The sequence below is a fragment of the Triplophysa rosa genome, linkage group LG12 (genome assembly GCF_024868665.1).
Source record: "Triplophysa rosa linkage group LG12, Trosa_1v2, whole genome shotgun sequence".
Classification (NCBI taxonomy): domain Eukaryota; kingdom Metazoa; phylum Chordata; class Actinopteri; order Cypriniformes; family Nemacheilidae; genus Triplophysa; species Triplophysa rosa.
Window position 1 is genome coordinate 22,078,496 of NC_079901.1, and position 16,546 is coordinate 22,095,041.

The window sequence follows — 16,546 nt, forward strand, 5'->3', positions numbered from 1 at the left end:
TCATTTCATAAAACGCCAGCATTAGATAAAACACACCAGTATTAAATAAATAACTATGTAATAATCATTTCCAGAAATTTTGTTCATTAGCCTAACTAGGCTTTCAATGGCTTCAAAGCAAACCTACAGCAACTTGCACACGCAGATGTGCATTGGCTGTTTTACAGTATGTGGCTCATTTAATCAAAACTTTACCTGTTTTATATTCTCTATCGGTTTGTAACAAAAGATTAGCTATTAGACAGTACACTGAGACTTCTGATTTTAGACAAATGCACTCATTAAACAAGACCCTCCTCCTCCCTCTTCTCATTTTCTGTCTGTGCTCCTCCATACGTTAGAGATGTTAGTGATACTGTGCATCCGTGGTTCTCTGACAGAAAAGCTGCATTGCAGTACTGCGCTCAGCTGAGCGGGGTTTTGGCGCGATGCAATCGTCCCTGTGTCAGTGGCTGGCGTAGAATCCGGGTTAATGCATTTTGCTGATCCAAAGCACAGCCCAAGAAGGCGATACAGAGGCTGGCACTGTTTAACAACATGCTAACCCAGTTATCAATAATAATGAATAGATCTAGCTGGTTAAGAAAAGGAAATGGATGTGTGTACATATAAACACAAATGTGTGTACTGTATATACACAGTATGCGATGGAGTGTGCCGGACTGAGTGACCTTGTGATATTCTTAGGCTGTTGACCTGTGTGTGTAGAATCAGCAGATATGTTTTGGCAGCTCATAATTCAAATACTTCTTCAGGAATACACACACGCACACACATGTCTGGTTTACTATCTCCGTGGGGACAGTCCATAGGCGTAATGAGTTGTATACTGTACAAACTGTATATTTTATCCCCTACCCCTAACCCAACCCCTAAACCTAAAGATCATAGAACACTTTTTGCATTTTTAGATTTTGAAAAAATATTGTTCTGTACAATTTATAAGCTTTTTTGCCTGTGGGGACCTCAATTTTGGTCCCCACGGTGACACGAGTCCCCATGTGTTGGTGTGCATTCAGGTTTAGGTCCCCACCGGGATATACAAACATGAACTCTCTCTCACACACACACACACACACACACACACACACACACACACACACACACACACACACGCGCACACACACACACACACACCACCATTATCACACACAAACACACACACACACACACACACACACACACACACACACACACACACACACACACACACAGGTTTCCATGTTTTATGGGGACATTCCATAGACTTCCATTGATTTTATATCAGGCTTATGATATATTCTATCTCATAACCCCACCCCAATACCAGTACACACACAAAACCTTTCCAATGCATCTTAATAATATAGATACATTAAAATGCCATTATGAACCATTAGGTTTTTCCTTTAAAACCATTACAAAATTCCTTTTTATAGTGCGTTTTGGGCACTATTCCGAGGAGGATTAATCTGCAAGATAACACCGCACCAATAAATTCCATCACATACCAGTAGACACCATTATAATTGTATTAATTATTAACTAACCAATACAATTGCCATTATAACCATTAACGCCATTAAATTTCCTATTGTTTTTTGGGTAGGGTTCTGTTGTGTTTTCAGCAGTGTTATCTCAGTGAATTGTATTTTTAAAAAAGCATTATTTCATGTTTCTGATTCAGGCCGGCTCATGACATCAGTTTGGAGGAGTTTGATGATGAAGATCTGTCTGAGATCACAGATGACTGTGGCATAGGCCTCAATTATGATTCTGACCCATATGAAAAGGTAAGTGGCATTCACAAAACATTTCTGTTCTTTTAATCTGCATTTAAGCAGTGTTTGGGATGTGACGTGTTTATTCTCGCGATAGCTGTCAATAACAAATGTAACCATAGTGACCTGTGAAAAAAACAAAGATGGCAGCTTCTGTAGCACCGGAAACTCTCATCACAGCTGACTTTAGTAACATTTCTGTCCAATCAATGGGCGCGTTTATCCATCAGATCTCGATGAGAAGAGAGCAGCTTCGAAAGAGGCTACAAGGCAAAAGAAATAGCCCGCCCACGCGCCAACCAACGAGCATAGGAAGACCCGCTTATCAAGATTGGCTGCACTGCGTCAAGATTGGCTGCGCTGTGGGCCTGCAGCTGCAGCTCGTTACTCTTGCGATAGTGAGAGAAGTTGTGTGTTTGTTTGCTCACTGCATTTCAGTGATGGATGCTATATAAACGGTGGATATAACGCTGGATTTGGAGATCGTTTGAAACTGATAGATGGAGCGGTCCCAGTGCTAAAAGATGCCGGACATGAACTGCACGTGGTAAATCAAACTAAGTCATATGTCTGTGTTTTGTTGGCAATTGGCGTGCACGTGCATAATGTAAACAACCCGAAGGGAGTATAGGTCGCAGCACAGACCGCAAATTTAATCGGAGTAAGTTAGTTTGAACACAGCGGCCAAATCTAAACATTTCGGATGTTACACGGCTTATATCTCGGTCTCTGGAAGCTCGCACAGAAAACGCAGCACCGGTCGATTTTTAAACCGCTTTTGGCGCCCTTGAAGGGGCGTGAGTCCAATGGCCAAAATGACTTCCAAATGCCACACAAAGCAGTACACACAGCGGTAAACAGTAGTGTTCGAAGGGGGGAGCAGATGATGTGTCAAATTAACCTTTCTGTTGAAAATAAAAAGCTCGTTTTTGAGCCATGTAATGCTCTGCGCAGTCTTTACTTCAAGTGGTCTGCCTCCGTAGTGAAGATGATTAGCCCGCAGATGCGCAGCAGTGTTGCCAACTCCTTAAGTAGCTAAAGCTTATCAAAACAATTACAAACACATTAAAACAGAACTTACCGAAATAAAATGAACATAAAACACAAAGAAATAAACTAAGGATAACTGTTACCTATTGTTACTTACCAAGTTTACCAATGTATTATCTATCTTTTTCGATTATATATTATTATGTTGTGTTATCACAGCACAGGACATCCTTCAATAGCCCATCTATGCTTACTTTTTAAAGGTTTTTTTTTAACTTAGTGATCATTTTCCAAGTAGCGTTACAGTCATGTCAAAAACATCTGATGTAGTATAGTGTTGTATTGATAGAGAGGAAATTTAATCACAGCATCGCTACTAGAATCAAGCTCAAATGGCAACTGATGGGCGGTGGCAGAGCAGCAAATATAGTGTTTTTTTTTCAGATGTGTATTGAAGTTGCTCTTCCCACCACTGGACATGGTGTAATCACGTCAATGCCCAACCATGCATGTCGAAGAGCGTGTGTGTGTGTGTAGTGGCTGCACTGAGGGATTGTAAATGTTTCATTGCAGTGGCTGCGTGCCATGGCTGCAGTAGAAGGGTTAGTGACCCAGTGAAGTTTGCTGCTATGCAGACTTATCAGCTTTCTGCATTTTTGTTTTATTGCAACAAGACGTCTTGCTCTCTCATCACCCTCCCATTTTCCTTTTACCCGGGTGTTCCTCAGCGGAAATGTTGTGCATGTAGCCTTCGATTGCAACGCTTCACGTGCCTTTGGTGTGTCAAATTGATTTAAATGCAGTTATCTGGTTCACACAATCGCATACTCAGTGGGCATCTTAGTGTGCGATGACCTCAGCAAAGGCAGATCGATTAGTTGGTTCTAGCTGGTGATTGGACGATCCACAGGCTGGTGTTTTATCGATTGGTCAGTTTAGCTGAAAGTAGGTAGAGTAGGCATGTAGGCAGAGTTCATGCACTGTTATTATTTTAGCGCAATGGCTGGTGGCAGTAAGCTTGTACATGCAGATGCACACATGCCTGTCCCAAATATCACATGGAGGCAGCACTGCATTATGTTTGAATGGCCAGTCCCTTTGTCTATGCAACTTGAGACTGTTAAAAAGTAGACATCTGTTTCACAAATTAATGTGCCATTTAGAGCTTAAGGCATTGTATAGATTTATACCAATAGCTGTCTGTTTGTGGTATCAATGACTACGTTTACATGTGCACCACTAATGCGATTATTTGCAATAATCAGAGTAAGGACTTAATCGCAGTAACATGTTTACATGACACAAGGAAGCCTCTTCACTCCCGTTTACATTCAGTTGTAATTATTACTATAATATACACACACAGTACAATTCTCTCGGGTACAGTAGGTGCGTTATTGACTAACGTTACCGTTTTAATATATTTAAATATAGAAATATGATGAAAATGCCTCCGCAGCGTTTGTGAACGCTGTCATCGTGTCCGCGCTGTCTCTGGATGAAAGTAAGGAGCAGAGACTGCTGGCAGCGAGTTGTGTTGACGGTAAAACTTTAGAATGTCATGTTTTCTATGAGTCTGTGCTTAAGATGCATGACACTAACGCATGCGCACTTTGTTATAGAGGTTGTTAATCGACGTCACACCGTGTTGAATTTTGCGCCATTTTGGGAGGATGGCTGCTAGTGCGTTCAGTGTTTTGTTTTTCTTGTTTGATCAGGAAATATAACTATGGTAGGTCGGTCTTGCTGTGTTAAAAACTGCAATAGTATTACGCAGAGTCGTTCAGGAAAAGCCCCTGGTTCTTTCACTTTCGATTTCTCCATATATCAAACAAAACAAGTAACGGTACATATCAAAACAATAATAGCAGAGGAGTATGATCCTCCAAAGATGGCGGCGCCACCGCAACATGCAACATAGGGCGTGACGTCAGCTTCACATTCTCTATAAACGTAATAAATGCGACTGCCTGCTTACTGCGATTAAAATCGGCATACACCACACGTGTTACTACGATTATGCTTACTGCGATTATGAGCTTTATCGCATTATTTAGATCGAATGAATGCAGTTACATGAGGTAAAGTGTATTCGCAATATTGCCCAAATCCTATTATAATCACATTATGAGGGTGAATGTAAACGTAGTCAATGTTTAAAGGGTTACAAGATATACATTGAAGTTGTCATGGTTCTGCCCCATCTTGTCTTGCTTTTCTTGACCTAGTGGCAGAACCATGACAGAACATCTTGTTTTATGTGAAGAGAGGCGTTTTGACCCTGTTGGTCTTCCACTCTCCGGTGTTGCATCTCTGTTCCCGCCCTTTCGTCTCCTCATTATTGATTGTTAATTAGTTCATGCCCACACCTGTTCCCTCTTGATTTGTCCCCTTATTTAATGCCCCTGTGTCCTCTGTCTTGTGCTGAATCATTGTACTCTGTCGTGTTTCGTGTGGGTGAGTTCTTGTCCTCTTAAGTGTATCTTAGTCTTGTGTAATATGTTGTAAATGTTATTTTTAGTCTTGTTTAGTGTAGTTAGTCTTTGTTCTTATTATACTCTTGTTTTATTCCCTCGTGGGTTTTTGTTTTGTGTGTTTTATTATTTATTAAAAGTCTTGTTTAACCCCTTACCCGCTGTCTGCGTTTGGGTCCTCTCTCCTTGTCTCACCACCCACGCCAAGCGTGACAGAAGTAATGAATTAACATAAATGCAATCCTAGTACGGTGAAGAATAATCTGATGTTTATCATTTAGAGAATTTTCTGAAATCCAGGGATAGATTAGCCCATAGAACGCCCAGCTTTGTATACTTTTGCTTCATTTTCAGATGTGTATGATTGTTGGAGATCAGATACCTCTTTGATTAAAGTACTGCCATGATACAGGAAGACTTGCTGTATATCAGACTCACGTCTTAAGAACGGCTTATCTCCAAAAATGATTTTCTCTCTGATTATGTTTTGTTCATCTTTCCTTTCACCAGATAATCATTAAATATGATTTTTTTTGTTATATCTATCTTGTAGATTCTGTCATTTATAAAGCCTACCATTCATTCTTGAATCTGTAATGTTTATGTGTCTGTCTTCTTACTGACCTAAAGCCCAGAGTCTCAAAATATGTTTGTGTATTTCTGGGAATCTATGTTTATTTGATGTGTAATGTGCTGTGCATTTCCAACCAGCAAATGTACATGGAGCCAATTCCTTTACTTACTTTCTCTCCATCTCACTCGCTCTATCTCACATCCTTCATGGATTATTCATTTTATCACACAGAGCCACAGCTCTGCGAATACATTTAAAAGATTTGGGTTTCTGGGGTTTTGCATATTACAGTATGCTGTTGATGAGAATTATCTGATCAGAGATACGACATAACTTTTATACTTTGACATATTTCTAAGTCAAATAGAATATGTGAAAACAGTATTTTGTGTGCACGACTTGGGTTATGTCAGCAAAAAGCCTTTGGAGAAGGTCAAAAACACTGATGAAAATAAACAAATACTTTGTTTATGCAGTGTTGTACTAAAATATATATATATTTTTGCGTCCATACAATAGAACGGGGGTCAATGTTGTTTGGTTACCAACATTCTTCAAAATATCTTCTTTTGTGCTCTGCAATAGAAGGAAAGTCATACAGGTTTGAAATGACATGAGGGTGAATAAACAATGAAATGATCTTTATCTTTGGGTGAACTATCTCTGTAATGTCTCTGCATTGGTATTAAATACTTGTCTACAGCGTCAGTGGCTTGCCGCCCCACCTCCATCCTGCATCCACTGCAGTATACAGCGGCTATCTGTGTGTGCTTCTTCATCTTCTCTTTCAGTGCTGTTTCAATCCTGTAGTGTTACGTCATGTACTTACAACACTGCATCTTTTATCCATTTATCTCGTTTCTCGACCCTGCTCTGCCTTTAGCATGCGGTCAGCGTCGAGCGCTGCATTCATTCATGAGTTCTGCGTGAGTTCGGCTGGCTCAGCAAAACTGTTTTTGCTGCTGTAATGCTGACTCGGTCTCTGAGGGGCAGTAACATTGCTGGTGGACAGAGGTGAGCCCTCGTCCTTGGATATTTTATTCGTTCACTCATGCAGTACATCTATAGAGCATTATTGCTTCTTCTGACTCTCTCAGATGTTGTTATGGGTTGTCAGTAGACTTGGCTGCTGCTGGTTTACGTTATTGATTTTGATGACTATAAGATTCAGGTCCCTGCAGTGCCAGACGGTTGTGTAGCTGATGCGGTGTGGGACATTTTAATGAAATTACCCACACACTTATGCCGAGCAACAGACAGAGGAATTTTCACTCTTGTAGCTGAAGCGAATATCAGATGATGGATGGTATTAAAGTGGCATGAGCTGTATTCCTGGAAGGATCCTGAAACCTGAGGAGCTGTACCATCGATCTCCATCTCCTGTTGCCCAGCCGAGTTTCTCTATGTGCGTTTCATTTCGTTCTTGTCTTTTACTTTAAGACGACATGAAATCAAAAGTGACTGTGTAGTGACCCTATGTAGTCAGCGTTGGAAAGTTATTCCCCAACCCTTGTATTCTTTCAGCAAAAATAAAATGAAACATTATTCCTTTTCGGTTAATGTCACCAAATCCTCTCGTTTTTGTCTTAATTTTTCCACATGGTTGGATTAAAAAAATGAGTCCAATTATTATCTGTATGATGTATATTCTTTCTGCCAAGATCTATCTATATACAGTCAGTGTTGGGTAAGTTACTCTGAAAAAGTAATTAATTACTAGTTACTAATTACACATTCAAAAATGTAATTAGATTACTGTACAAGTTACTCTCTTCAAAAAGTATTTCATTACTTATTACTAATGACTTTCTATATCCTACATCAACCTTGAGGAGTTAAGTGATTCAAGGATAGACATGAAACAGCTCTTTTAATTCATTCAAATAAATAATATAAAACTACATAAAGTATTATTATTAATTACAAATGTGAGAATTATACATTAAAGCACGGATTTTAAAGTTAGACTTTGAATTTTGATGTAAATTCTTCTTCTGCACACACATATATTACACAAAGTATTTAGTTTAATTACATCAGAAGTAACTGTAATTAAATTACATAAAAAATAAGAGTAATCCCTTACTTTACTTTTTCAAGGGAAAAGTAATTAAATTACAGTAACTAATTACTTAGTAACTAGTTACACCCAACACTGTATACAGTACAGTAACATCTGCTTCTGAAATGATGGCCTCAATCTGCGATGAACATAATATGTCCAAACTGATGGATGGAAGACAACATTTCTATTTCAGACTTACAGAAACAAGATTACGTTTGGCAGACGTATGAAGAGTTGGTTTTTGTATTGATGGATATCTGATTTTGTTGTGTATAATCTTCTGGTCCAAGTCTGGTCCATTTAGCCATCTGTTTAAGTTTTATTTAAAAGGATGATTCAGTTTAACCTTATATTTAGATTTTTCTTATCACAGGCACTTTGATTTACTTAAACCCTTGACATCTAAGAATTTGGTCGAAGGCCATTTCTTTAAAAGACAAAATTTCAAAAAATTTTAAAAATCTAAAATAGACTTTATTCTTCTCTTTTTTTTCTACAAAGGACTGTCTTATTTTAGAAAAGAATGATTTCCACCACCCAGTGTGCTCGTTCCATGACGACTTCCAAGAGTTTGAGATGATCGATGATGAAGACGACGACGAAGAAGAGGAAGCGGATCCTGATGCCCCTCCCTCACCATCTGCATCTCCGCCCCCCTCCCCTATTCTTGGGACTCTTAAGAGCCGCCCAACCACTCTTAACCTGACTGCACCGGTTTCACAGGTACCTCTTACACACATTACCCTTCATCTAAATCACACGTATGCTAGAAATGATTGAAACTTTTCTTTTCTCATTTCAGGACTCTCTGAACAACAACAGTAACGTCTCATCTCGGAAGTCGAGCTGGCAGGATTCTCTTCGAAACTCGACTTCACAGGGTAATTGTTGCTCACAGCCTCTTTTTGTTACTCAGAACTCCAAAACATTTTGTGTAAAAGGATTCTGTGATTATTACTGCTCAAATAAGCTAATTTCATTTGACAAGATACATTTTTAGACTTCTGTAAAACTCTGTTCTATTTAATTCAGTTGTGATTAATAGCGCTTTTCTCAGTGAGTCTTGTTTTTTTGTTTAACATCTTGTTTTCTTTGTTTTGCACAGTGTTTTAAGACTCATATGAAGCAGTTTCATTTTTATGTCAAAATTATGTCTCAAATTATGTATCAAAGACCCAAAAACTCCAAGCTTTTCATAGTATCCTCATTTGGCGATATACTTGTTTGCTTAATCCCTGTTAAAGATCATATACAGATAGACAGACTGTGAATAGTTGTGCTCTGTATTTCAGGCTGTTTGTCTTCTAACCACTCCTGCCTTGAGGACGGCTCCAATTTGACTACCACATGCCCAGCGGCTCCAGGCACGACCGGCTCTGCCAAAGGTACACCCTCAAACCCACCAGGAAATTGTGGTCTCCATCAGTCACCCGGCAGACCCCTGCTGTATGACTTTGAGGGCAACAGACGAGAACGGCCTGAATATGGTAAAACGTCAGACGGTGTTGTTAATGGCCAATCAAAATGAACCGTTCATGAACATGTGACCGTGTCGTCTTGAATGTTTTCACCTGAATCAGTGTCTCCTGTTGTCACCAAATATTCTGTGTGACCTCCATTAACATATTTACATATTTGTCCTTTTCTTTATCCTTGTCAGCTCATCTAATATGTCCTCCTGTTTTCTTTTTTTAACCAGGCTCATTTGGTCAACATAACTCATCCGGTAGCTCTGAGGTGACTGTCGTCAAACCTGATGTTGAGGAATCCACTCTACGTGAGCTTGCCCCATCTGTGGATGATTGCACTTCCCAATGCTCTGACACTGAAGTGGACCACGATCTGAATGGCCACGCCAAACATCAACCCTGCTGTTCCCGACTCACCAACGACACTTACACCGTCACCACGGAGACCGCCGATGACCCGGAGTTGGAAAATGACAGCACCAGCAGGTGCTTGTCCTCAACGGCACCCCTTGGCAATGACGCAGAGACTCCGTTATCAGATGAGGAGCTGGATAAAGATTTTGAGATTGACTTCATGAGTAAGGAGACCTATGATCAAGCCTGCAAGGACGGCGAGGGCTCTTCGTATGTGGAGTTTCCCTGCATTGAACCCACTGAGTCAGTTTCGTTCTGTAGCTACGTATCGTCCAGTCGATCAGATGTCCTTGAAGCTGTGGATGAACCTCGACACATGCTTCAGAGTCGACCTGATGCTGCTGCGAATGACACAACTTCACCTTCCTCGGATCCCGGTATTGCGGATATGAACACCAAGCACTACGCAGACTCAGATCGCCACAGCGATGACCTTAGCTCGCCCGGATCAGATTCTGATATCGAAGGGGAACTTGAGGCTGCATTTGCGTGTGGCGGTCCACTTGCTAGTAACATGATTTCCTCAATCTCGGAGACGGAGCTGGACCTGACCAGTGAATCCAGCAGTGGACGTTCCTCACACCTCACCAATTCCATCGAAGAAGCAAGCTCTCCGACATCTGACCCAGAACTGGATCAGGAGCTGGACACTGAGCAGGACAGTGGTATTGTGGGTCTGAAAGCATCTCTTCTGCTGGGTCAACCGGATCCAATTAAACCAGACCCTTCACCGGTTCTAGATCCCAGCCCAGATATGTTGCATCTGGATGATGGCCAAGCACTAATGGGTCTGCAGAACGTCGATGACGAACAGGGTTATGAACACCAAGCTGATCCAGATGAGACTCTTCCCCCCTCCGTCCCCTGTGAGGATGGCAACTCTCAACAGTTGTTGCTGAAGATTGAGCCTGACCACAGCCTTGAGAGCTTCAAGCGCTCTTTCTACTTGCCCGTCGGCCCCAGACTCATTCCCTCCGTGGATGACTACGACGGCAACAGCGAGGGAGACTCTGAGTCGGAGTCTGAGGACGAGCTTAGTGAAAACTCAGACTCTCCTTGGCTTCTCAGCAACCTGGTCAACCGGATGATCTCAGAAGGGTCTTACCCAATCAGCTGCCCGGAAGAGTGCTTCAATCGTTCGGCTTCCATCTCTGACACCATCTCACCTTCATCTGACCTGGAAACGGATGCTTTTAACGAGACGGATGGCTGCAATTTGGAAAAGGAGAATTGTGAAGAAAGGTCACAGGAAGTGACCTTGGAGAGGTCAGAGGTGAAGGTGGAAGAAGAGAAGGAAAGAGAAGCCAGCTGTATGTATGATGATGGACAGAAGGATGCCAAGAGGACTGACTCCTGTCTGTTCATGAGCAGCCCCACACGTGACACCAATACAAGGACAAAAAACTATGAGTCGGTGGACTTTACATGTCAGAACTCATTGAAAAACAAACAGAAGGATGAAGAAGAGGAGGAGCCAAATAATGACCTAATGATGGAGAGAATGAAGGAGCTGGATTCTCCCAGCTTGACTGAAAGTATAGTCAGCGACAAGGATGAGGGTCGAGAGACGGGGGTTGGTCGGCACGATCTGCAGCGAATTACAGAGGTCAAAAACAGCCTTACGCTGGACCTCTCAACAATACAGACCAATCACTGTTTCAGTCTCACTTACTCGACAGATAATGACGAAGATGAAGATGAACGGGATATCTCTCCTTTTCTGGAGGATCTTCAGAAGGTACACTCGCCCTACGAAAATGAGACGTACCTTGACAGTTCTCCACCTATTGACGAGAGCGTGCGAGAGTTGAGGAATTCTGATGTTGCACACGGGCGGCCGGTTGATGACTCGTTGGCGTATGACTCGATGAAGTACACCCTGGTGGTGGATGAAAACACAACGCTTGAGTTGGTGAGTCTGAAACGCTGCACCTCTTTACTGAGTGATGACAGTGATGGACTCTTAACGATCTGTGATGAAGAGGCAGCTGATGAAGATGCCTATGAGCGAGGACATATGGTTGGAGGCATGAGACCCAATTTGCTGTTGAGCTCATCTGAAGAAGACTCCTCCCCTGAGGCGGATATGCCTTTCTCCAAGAAGTTCCTTAACGTGTTTGTCAACGGTACATCGAGGTCCTCCAGTAAGTGAACTGTAAAAGCACACACATGTACTGAACACAAACACAAAAGAAGATATTTTGAAGAATGTAGGAAAGCAAACCGTTCTGGGGCACTTTTGACCACCATTGTAATTTTTCCTACTATGGTAGTCAGTGGTGGCCAAGAACATTTTGGTTACAAGCATTCTTCCAAATATCTTTCTCTTTGTTCATCAGAACAAAGAAATTGACAGATTTGCATCAACTCGAGGGTGAGTAAATGATGACAGAATTTTTAGTTTTGGGTGAACTGTCCCTTTAGATATTTAAAATTATGCTCATTTTGCAAATATATTTTAAGTTTATACATTTATAAGTTTATAAGCTTTATTTAAAATAAAATAAATTGGACTGAATAAAGAAAAAGTGGCCAATAAGAGCCCAGACTAGATGGGAACTCCTTTAATATTGTTTTATTAACATCTCGGGGGGGAAACTTTATCAAGCTTTCATCAAAAAAGCCAATAGAACATTTTTGCAAATTCTGAGGGTGAAAGTGTAACTTAACTGAAGATGCTAAAATATAACAGTTTTGATATATTTCTTATTTTATTTAGTCCTAACATAATTCACATAGTTACATTTGTGTTTGTCTTGTGTTTAGATGAGTTTACATTTATTCCAAAATGTGGAAAAATATTAAAAATAATGAATGAGTAATTGACACTAATTGACCGGTAGTGGTTGTGTTGAAAAATCTAAACAATGTATATTTCCTATAGAAGCAAATCTTAATATATTATATTAAATATAATATAATATATTTATATCTAAATATATTAATATTTGTCATATTTTAACTGTAATATGAGTCAAATTATTTTTTGTATTACATTAAGGGTCTTTATGCACCAGAAGGACAAATAAAAGAAAATGTACTTTACCTAAATAAAATTAATTTCCATTCACTGATCTATTTCTGGATTTTTTAGTACAGTTTAAGAGATTTGGATGATCATTTTACATAATTTAGGAAGCTGTCTCACAGAACAGAATGGGTGTTTAATAATCCTTATGAGATGACATCAGAAGAAGAAGGATATAATGTGACAAAAGGATGTCAGATGTTCTACCAAGTGTCTGAACCACCACAGCAACTGCTGGGCAACGAGAAACACTGGCTCTCATTGGTTTAAAATTCCGCTATTCTTAATTATATGTTTAACATTAAATATGTTCTGATTGGCTGTGATTTTGTCACATTGTAGAGCATCTTAACTTTCATGTGAGTAGAAAAATTAGAAACGCGCCCCGGTTACATTTTTGTATTTGGCACACATTTTTATCCATTTTAGTCACATTGCATTTCAAATGTATGATTTATGAAGGCATGTATGTGCCCTGGGGATCAAACCCATGATTCTGGCATTAGTAGTGCTCATTAAAGCTATTGGGACACGTTTTACTTAAGTGTTAGGATAATGCATATGCTGTATGATGTATGTTTTCCAGGCACAGAATCCTTTGGGCTTTTCTCGTGCACTTTAAACGGAGAAGAAAGAGACCAGACTCACAGAGCGGTCTTCAGGTGAGTAATACTGTGCCTACCAGTATTCAAAAAACTGCCTCAGTTCAAACGCTCCAGGCATGTTTAAAGTTTATAAAAATGTACCGTCCCAAACCGTCAAAAACACCAGGGTGGCTCACACGTCGTTATCAATTCCTTTCATCTATTTTAAAGCATAAAATTGACTGCTTAGAAAGTATGACGCAAATAATGCAAATGCCTACACCGCAGGTTCATCCCACGCCATGCAGATGAGCTGGAGCTAGATGTTGATGATCCGCTTTTCGTCGAGGAAGAGGAGGACGATTACTGGTACCGTGGGTACAACATGCGCACGGGAGCGAGAGGGATTTTCCCGGCGTATTACGCCCATGAGGTCGTCGGTCAGACGAAAGATCTGATGAGTAAGAAAACCAGTCAAATGAATTATTATTGACAGCATCTACATAAGAACAGGGTTTCATTCGAAGAATGCAGACTTTTTTATTAAGTCCAACAGATGGATTTCTATGGAATAACTAAAATGATCCAAATACGTCAAACAAGTCACACGTGATCATTTTCTTGTTTTTCTCCTTTGGCCTTCACAATTGATTTCTTTGTCGAAGAGACGGTTAGTCAGCAGTGTCTGTTTATGTGTGTTTCCATAGCAATGAAGAGGAACCCTGCTTGGATGGAAAGCTTCCGAGTGCAGTTCCTGGGTTCAGTGGAGGTTCCTTATCACCAAGGCAACGGCATCCTTTGTGCCGCCATGCAGAAGGTACAGTCAGCAGGAAATATTACCAGACAGACTGCTGCACATCCCACGAGGCAAAGCAGAACTAATATGATTGTGTTTGTAGATCGCGATGGCGAGGAAGAGGACGGTGCATCTTCATCCTCCGTCTATCTGCGAGCTGGAAATAAGCCTACAGGGAGTCAAACTGGTCATGAGTTTGGACGATGAATACGATTTTTCAGGGGAGGTGAGAGAGACTTTAAAAATACAGTATGGATGCACAGAGAATGTGGGTAAATTGTAAGATTTAAGGATTTTCTGAAGGAGTTTTGAATATAATTTCTCTCATCCCAGTTTGACAGATGTAGTCACTTCTTCCAAATGAAGAACATCTCTTTCTGTGGATGTCATCCCAAAAACAACTGGTATGCATACACACACACAGGCCAGGATTACATGTTTTTTTCTATCAGGCAAAATGATCTCTCAATTTTGATCATGTTGTACAATGGGGTGTTGCAATATACCAGTATCAACAATAATTGCAGTATTAGAAACTTATAGATATAGTGTTAATACTACACAGGACAATATTGTAAATAATTCAGCACCAGTATCTGGTGGACTGGTTACAAACTCTCTTGATTTGAATATGATTCATTGACCAAAAAGGAAAACACAACATAAACAAAATTAAAAATACATTTGATATCATTATTTGTTTGTTAAAATAAGCCAGATTGTGCCCTAGTGTACAAGATCAACGTTCTTTTTTATTGAGTTTTGAAAGTGATGAAATACAGGTAATGGTTGAAATAAGTCGCGCTAACCTGTATCTGTGTGGTTTCCTGTAGTTATTTCGGTTTCATCACCAAGCACCCGATGCTGAACAGGTTTGCATGTCACGTCTTCGTCTCTCAGGACTCCATGAGACATGTAGCCGAGTGTGTGGGGTGAGTTCTGTGCTCTCAATACACATCACACATCAATCCCTGACACACTCAACATTAAACCGATGAGACACAGAGATAAGTGTCTGTGGGGAGCTAAAACTTGGAGACAGGAGACACATCCTGTGGGTGTGGGTGATGTTTAGAATCACGGTAATATTAGAGAGGAGATGAGGATGTTAATGAGAATGAGAATAATTGTTCTCGGCTCCATTATAACAACACGGACCAGACTGCAGTGTGAATAATTTAAGCATCTCTCAGACAGGAGACCTGAGTTATATGGCTAGCTCTGTCATATTACATAATATGACCTCATTAACACATACAGTACATTATTTAGCCTTTTACTTTAGAACAGATATGGATGGTTTTAAAGGAATAGTTCACCCAAATATGAGAAACCTCATGCCATTCCATTCAGTTCAACATTAACAGTTTTGTATTAAAATGCCAACATCATCTCAAAATGGCGAAACTCTAAAAAGCACATGCATTTTAAAGTCCATTGAGTTATTGATCCTAGTTTTATCTCTCTCGATTATATCTTCTTATCCCAAACTCTTCTTGGATCATTTGGTTCACCCGTATGTCTTTGTTGACAGAACCAGCTGCAACGATAAATAATAATTGTGCTCCAAAACGACTGCGCAAAACAAGATAGTTGCTTGATAGACGCTACACTAATACTTTCACATTTGTCCAAGAGACTGTGATGTCATGGTTTCTACGGCAGTAAAAGTGAAAACCGAGGGTAACGCCAGAGACTGTGTTATTAGGGAAATGCAAGGTCTAGAGAAAGCGTAACGGCTTACACGAATCACGTGAGGCACCTCAGCCAATCATATAACAGCCTCTAGTCTCCTTTCCTGCATTCCGCTGAAGGTTCAAATTAAGGTGAAATTACGCCATTGACAGGTGACTGTGTCCGTGTCACTGGTTAAAATGGCGATTTTCTCACGATCTACAAATAGTTGGAAACATTTGAGATATTTTAAGTACTCAACTGAACAAAACACTGGCGTAGTGGTTTTTGGGTATTTTACTGCAAAAAAGTTACAAACTGTACCTTTAAATGTCTTCTGAAGTGAAACGAGAGGTAGGTGTGAGAAAACGATTCATATTTTAAACTAATTTAGCAAATGATTGCTTCTTGCATGTCTTGCCAGTTTTCATATATGTGTTTAATACGTTTTGCAATTTGTTGTTTTGCTTTGCACTTTAGGGCCACCGTAGCTTCACCATGAGACATGCAAGGACCAATGAGATTTGAGAGATGTGCTATGTGCCACCATATAGAGTAACTCCGAGATGCTGTATTTTTGTATGCCAAGCCGGGAAGAGAGTTAGCATTTTAGCACTTCTGGTTCCATTGCCCCAAAGCCTTTGGATTTTTGAAATGGGTTTTTGGTAAATCGCCTGAAATAAGATCTGTGGTTAACAAAACCTAAATATATGGCATA

General features: G+C 40.3%; 1 protein-coding gene across 2 annotated transcripts in view; it reads left to right on the plus strand.

Annotated features, from left to right (window-relative positions):
* mapk8ip2 (mitogen-activated protein kinase 8 interacting protein 2) overlaps nt 1–16,546 on the plus strand; it is a 28,153-nt gene that overhangs the window by 7,843 nt on the left and 3,764 nt on the right. Inside the window, exons 2-12 of one of the 2 annotated variants that reach the window (XM_057347989.1) lie at nt 1,667–1,772; nt 8,365–8,586; nt 8,666–8,744; nt 9,156–9,350; nt 9,563–11,890; nt 13,361–13,436; nt 13,647–13,819; nt 14,066–14,175; nt 14,258–14,380; nt 14,488–14,558; nt 14,988–15,086. In XM_057347989.1, coding sequence (XP_057203972.1) covers nt 1,667–1,772; nt 8,365–8,586; nt 8,666–8,744; nt 9,156–9,350; nt 9,563–11,890; nt 13,361–13,436; nt 13,647–13,819; nt 14,066–14,175; nt 14,258–14,380; nt 14,488–14,558; nt 14,988–15,086 — 3,582 coding nt within the window. The remainder of the gene's footprint in view (nt 1–1,666; nt 1,773–8,364; nt 8,587–8,665; nt 8,745–9,155; nt 9,351–9,562; nt 11,891–13,360; nt 13,437–13,646; nt 13,820–14,065; nt 14,176–14,257; nt 14,381–14,487; nt 14,559–14,987; nt 15,087–16,546) is intronic. The other variant, XM_057347990.1, reaches the window with a different exon arrangement.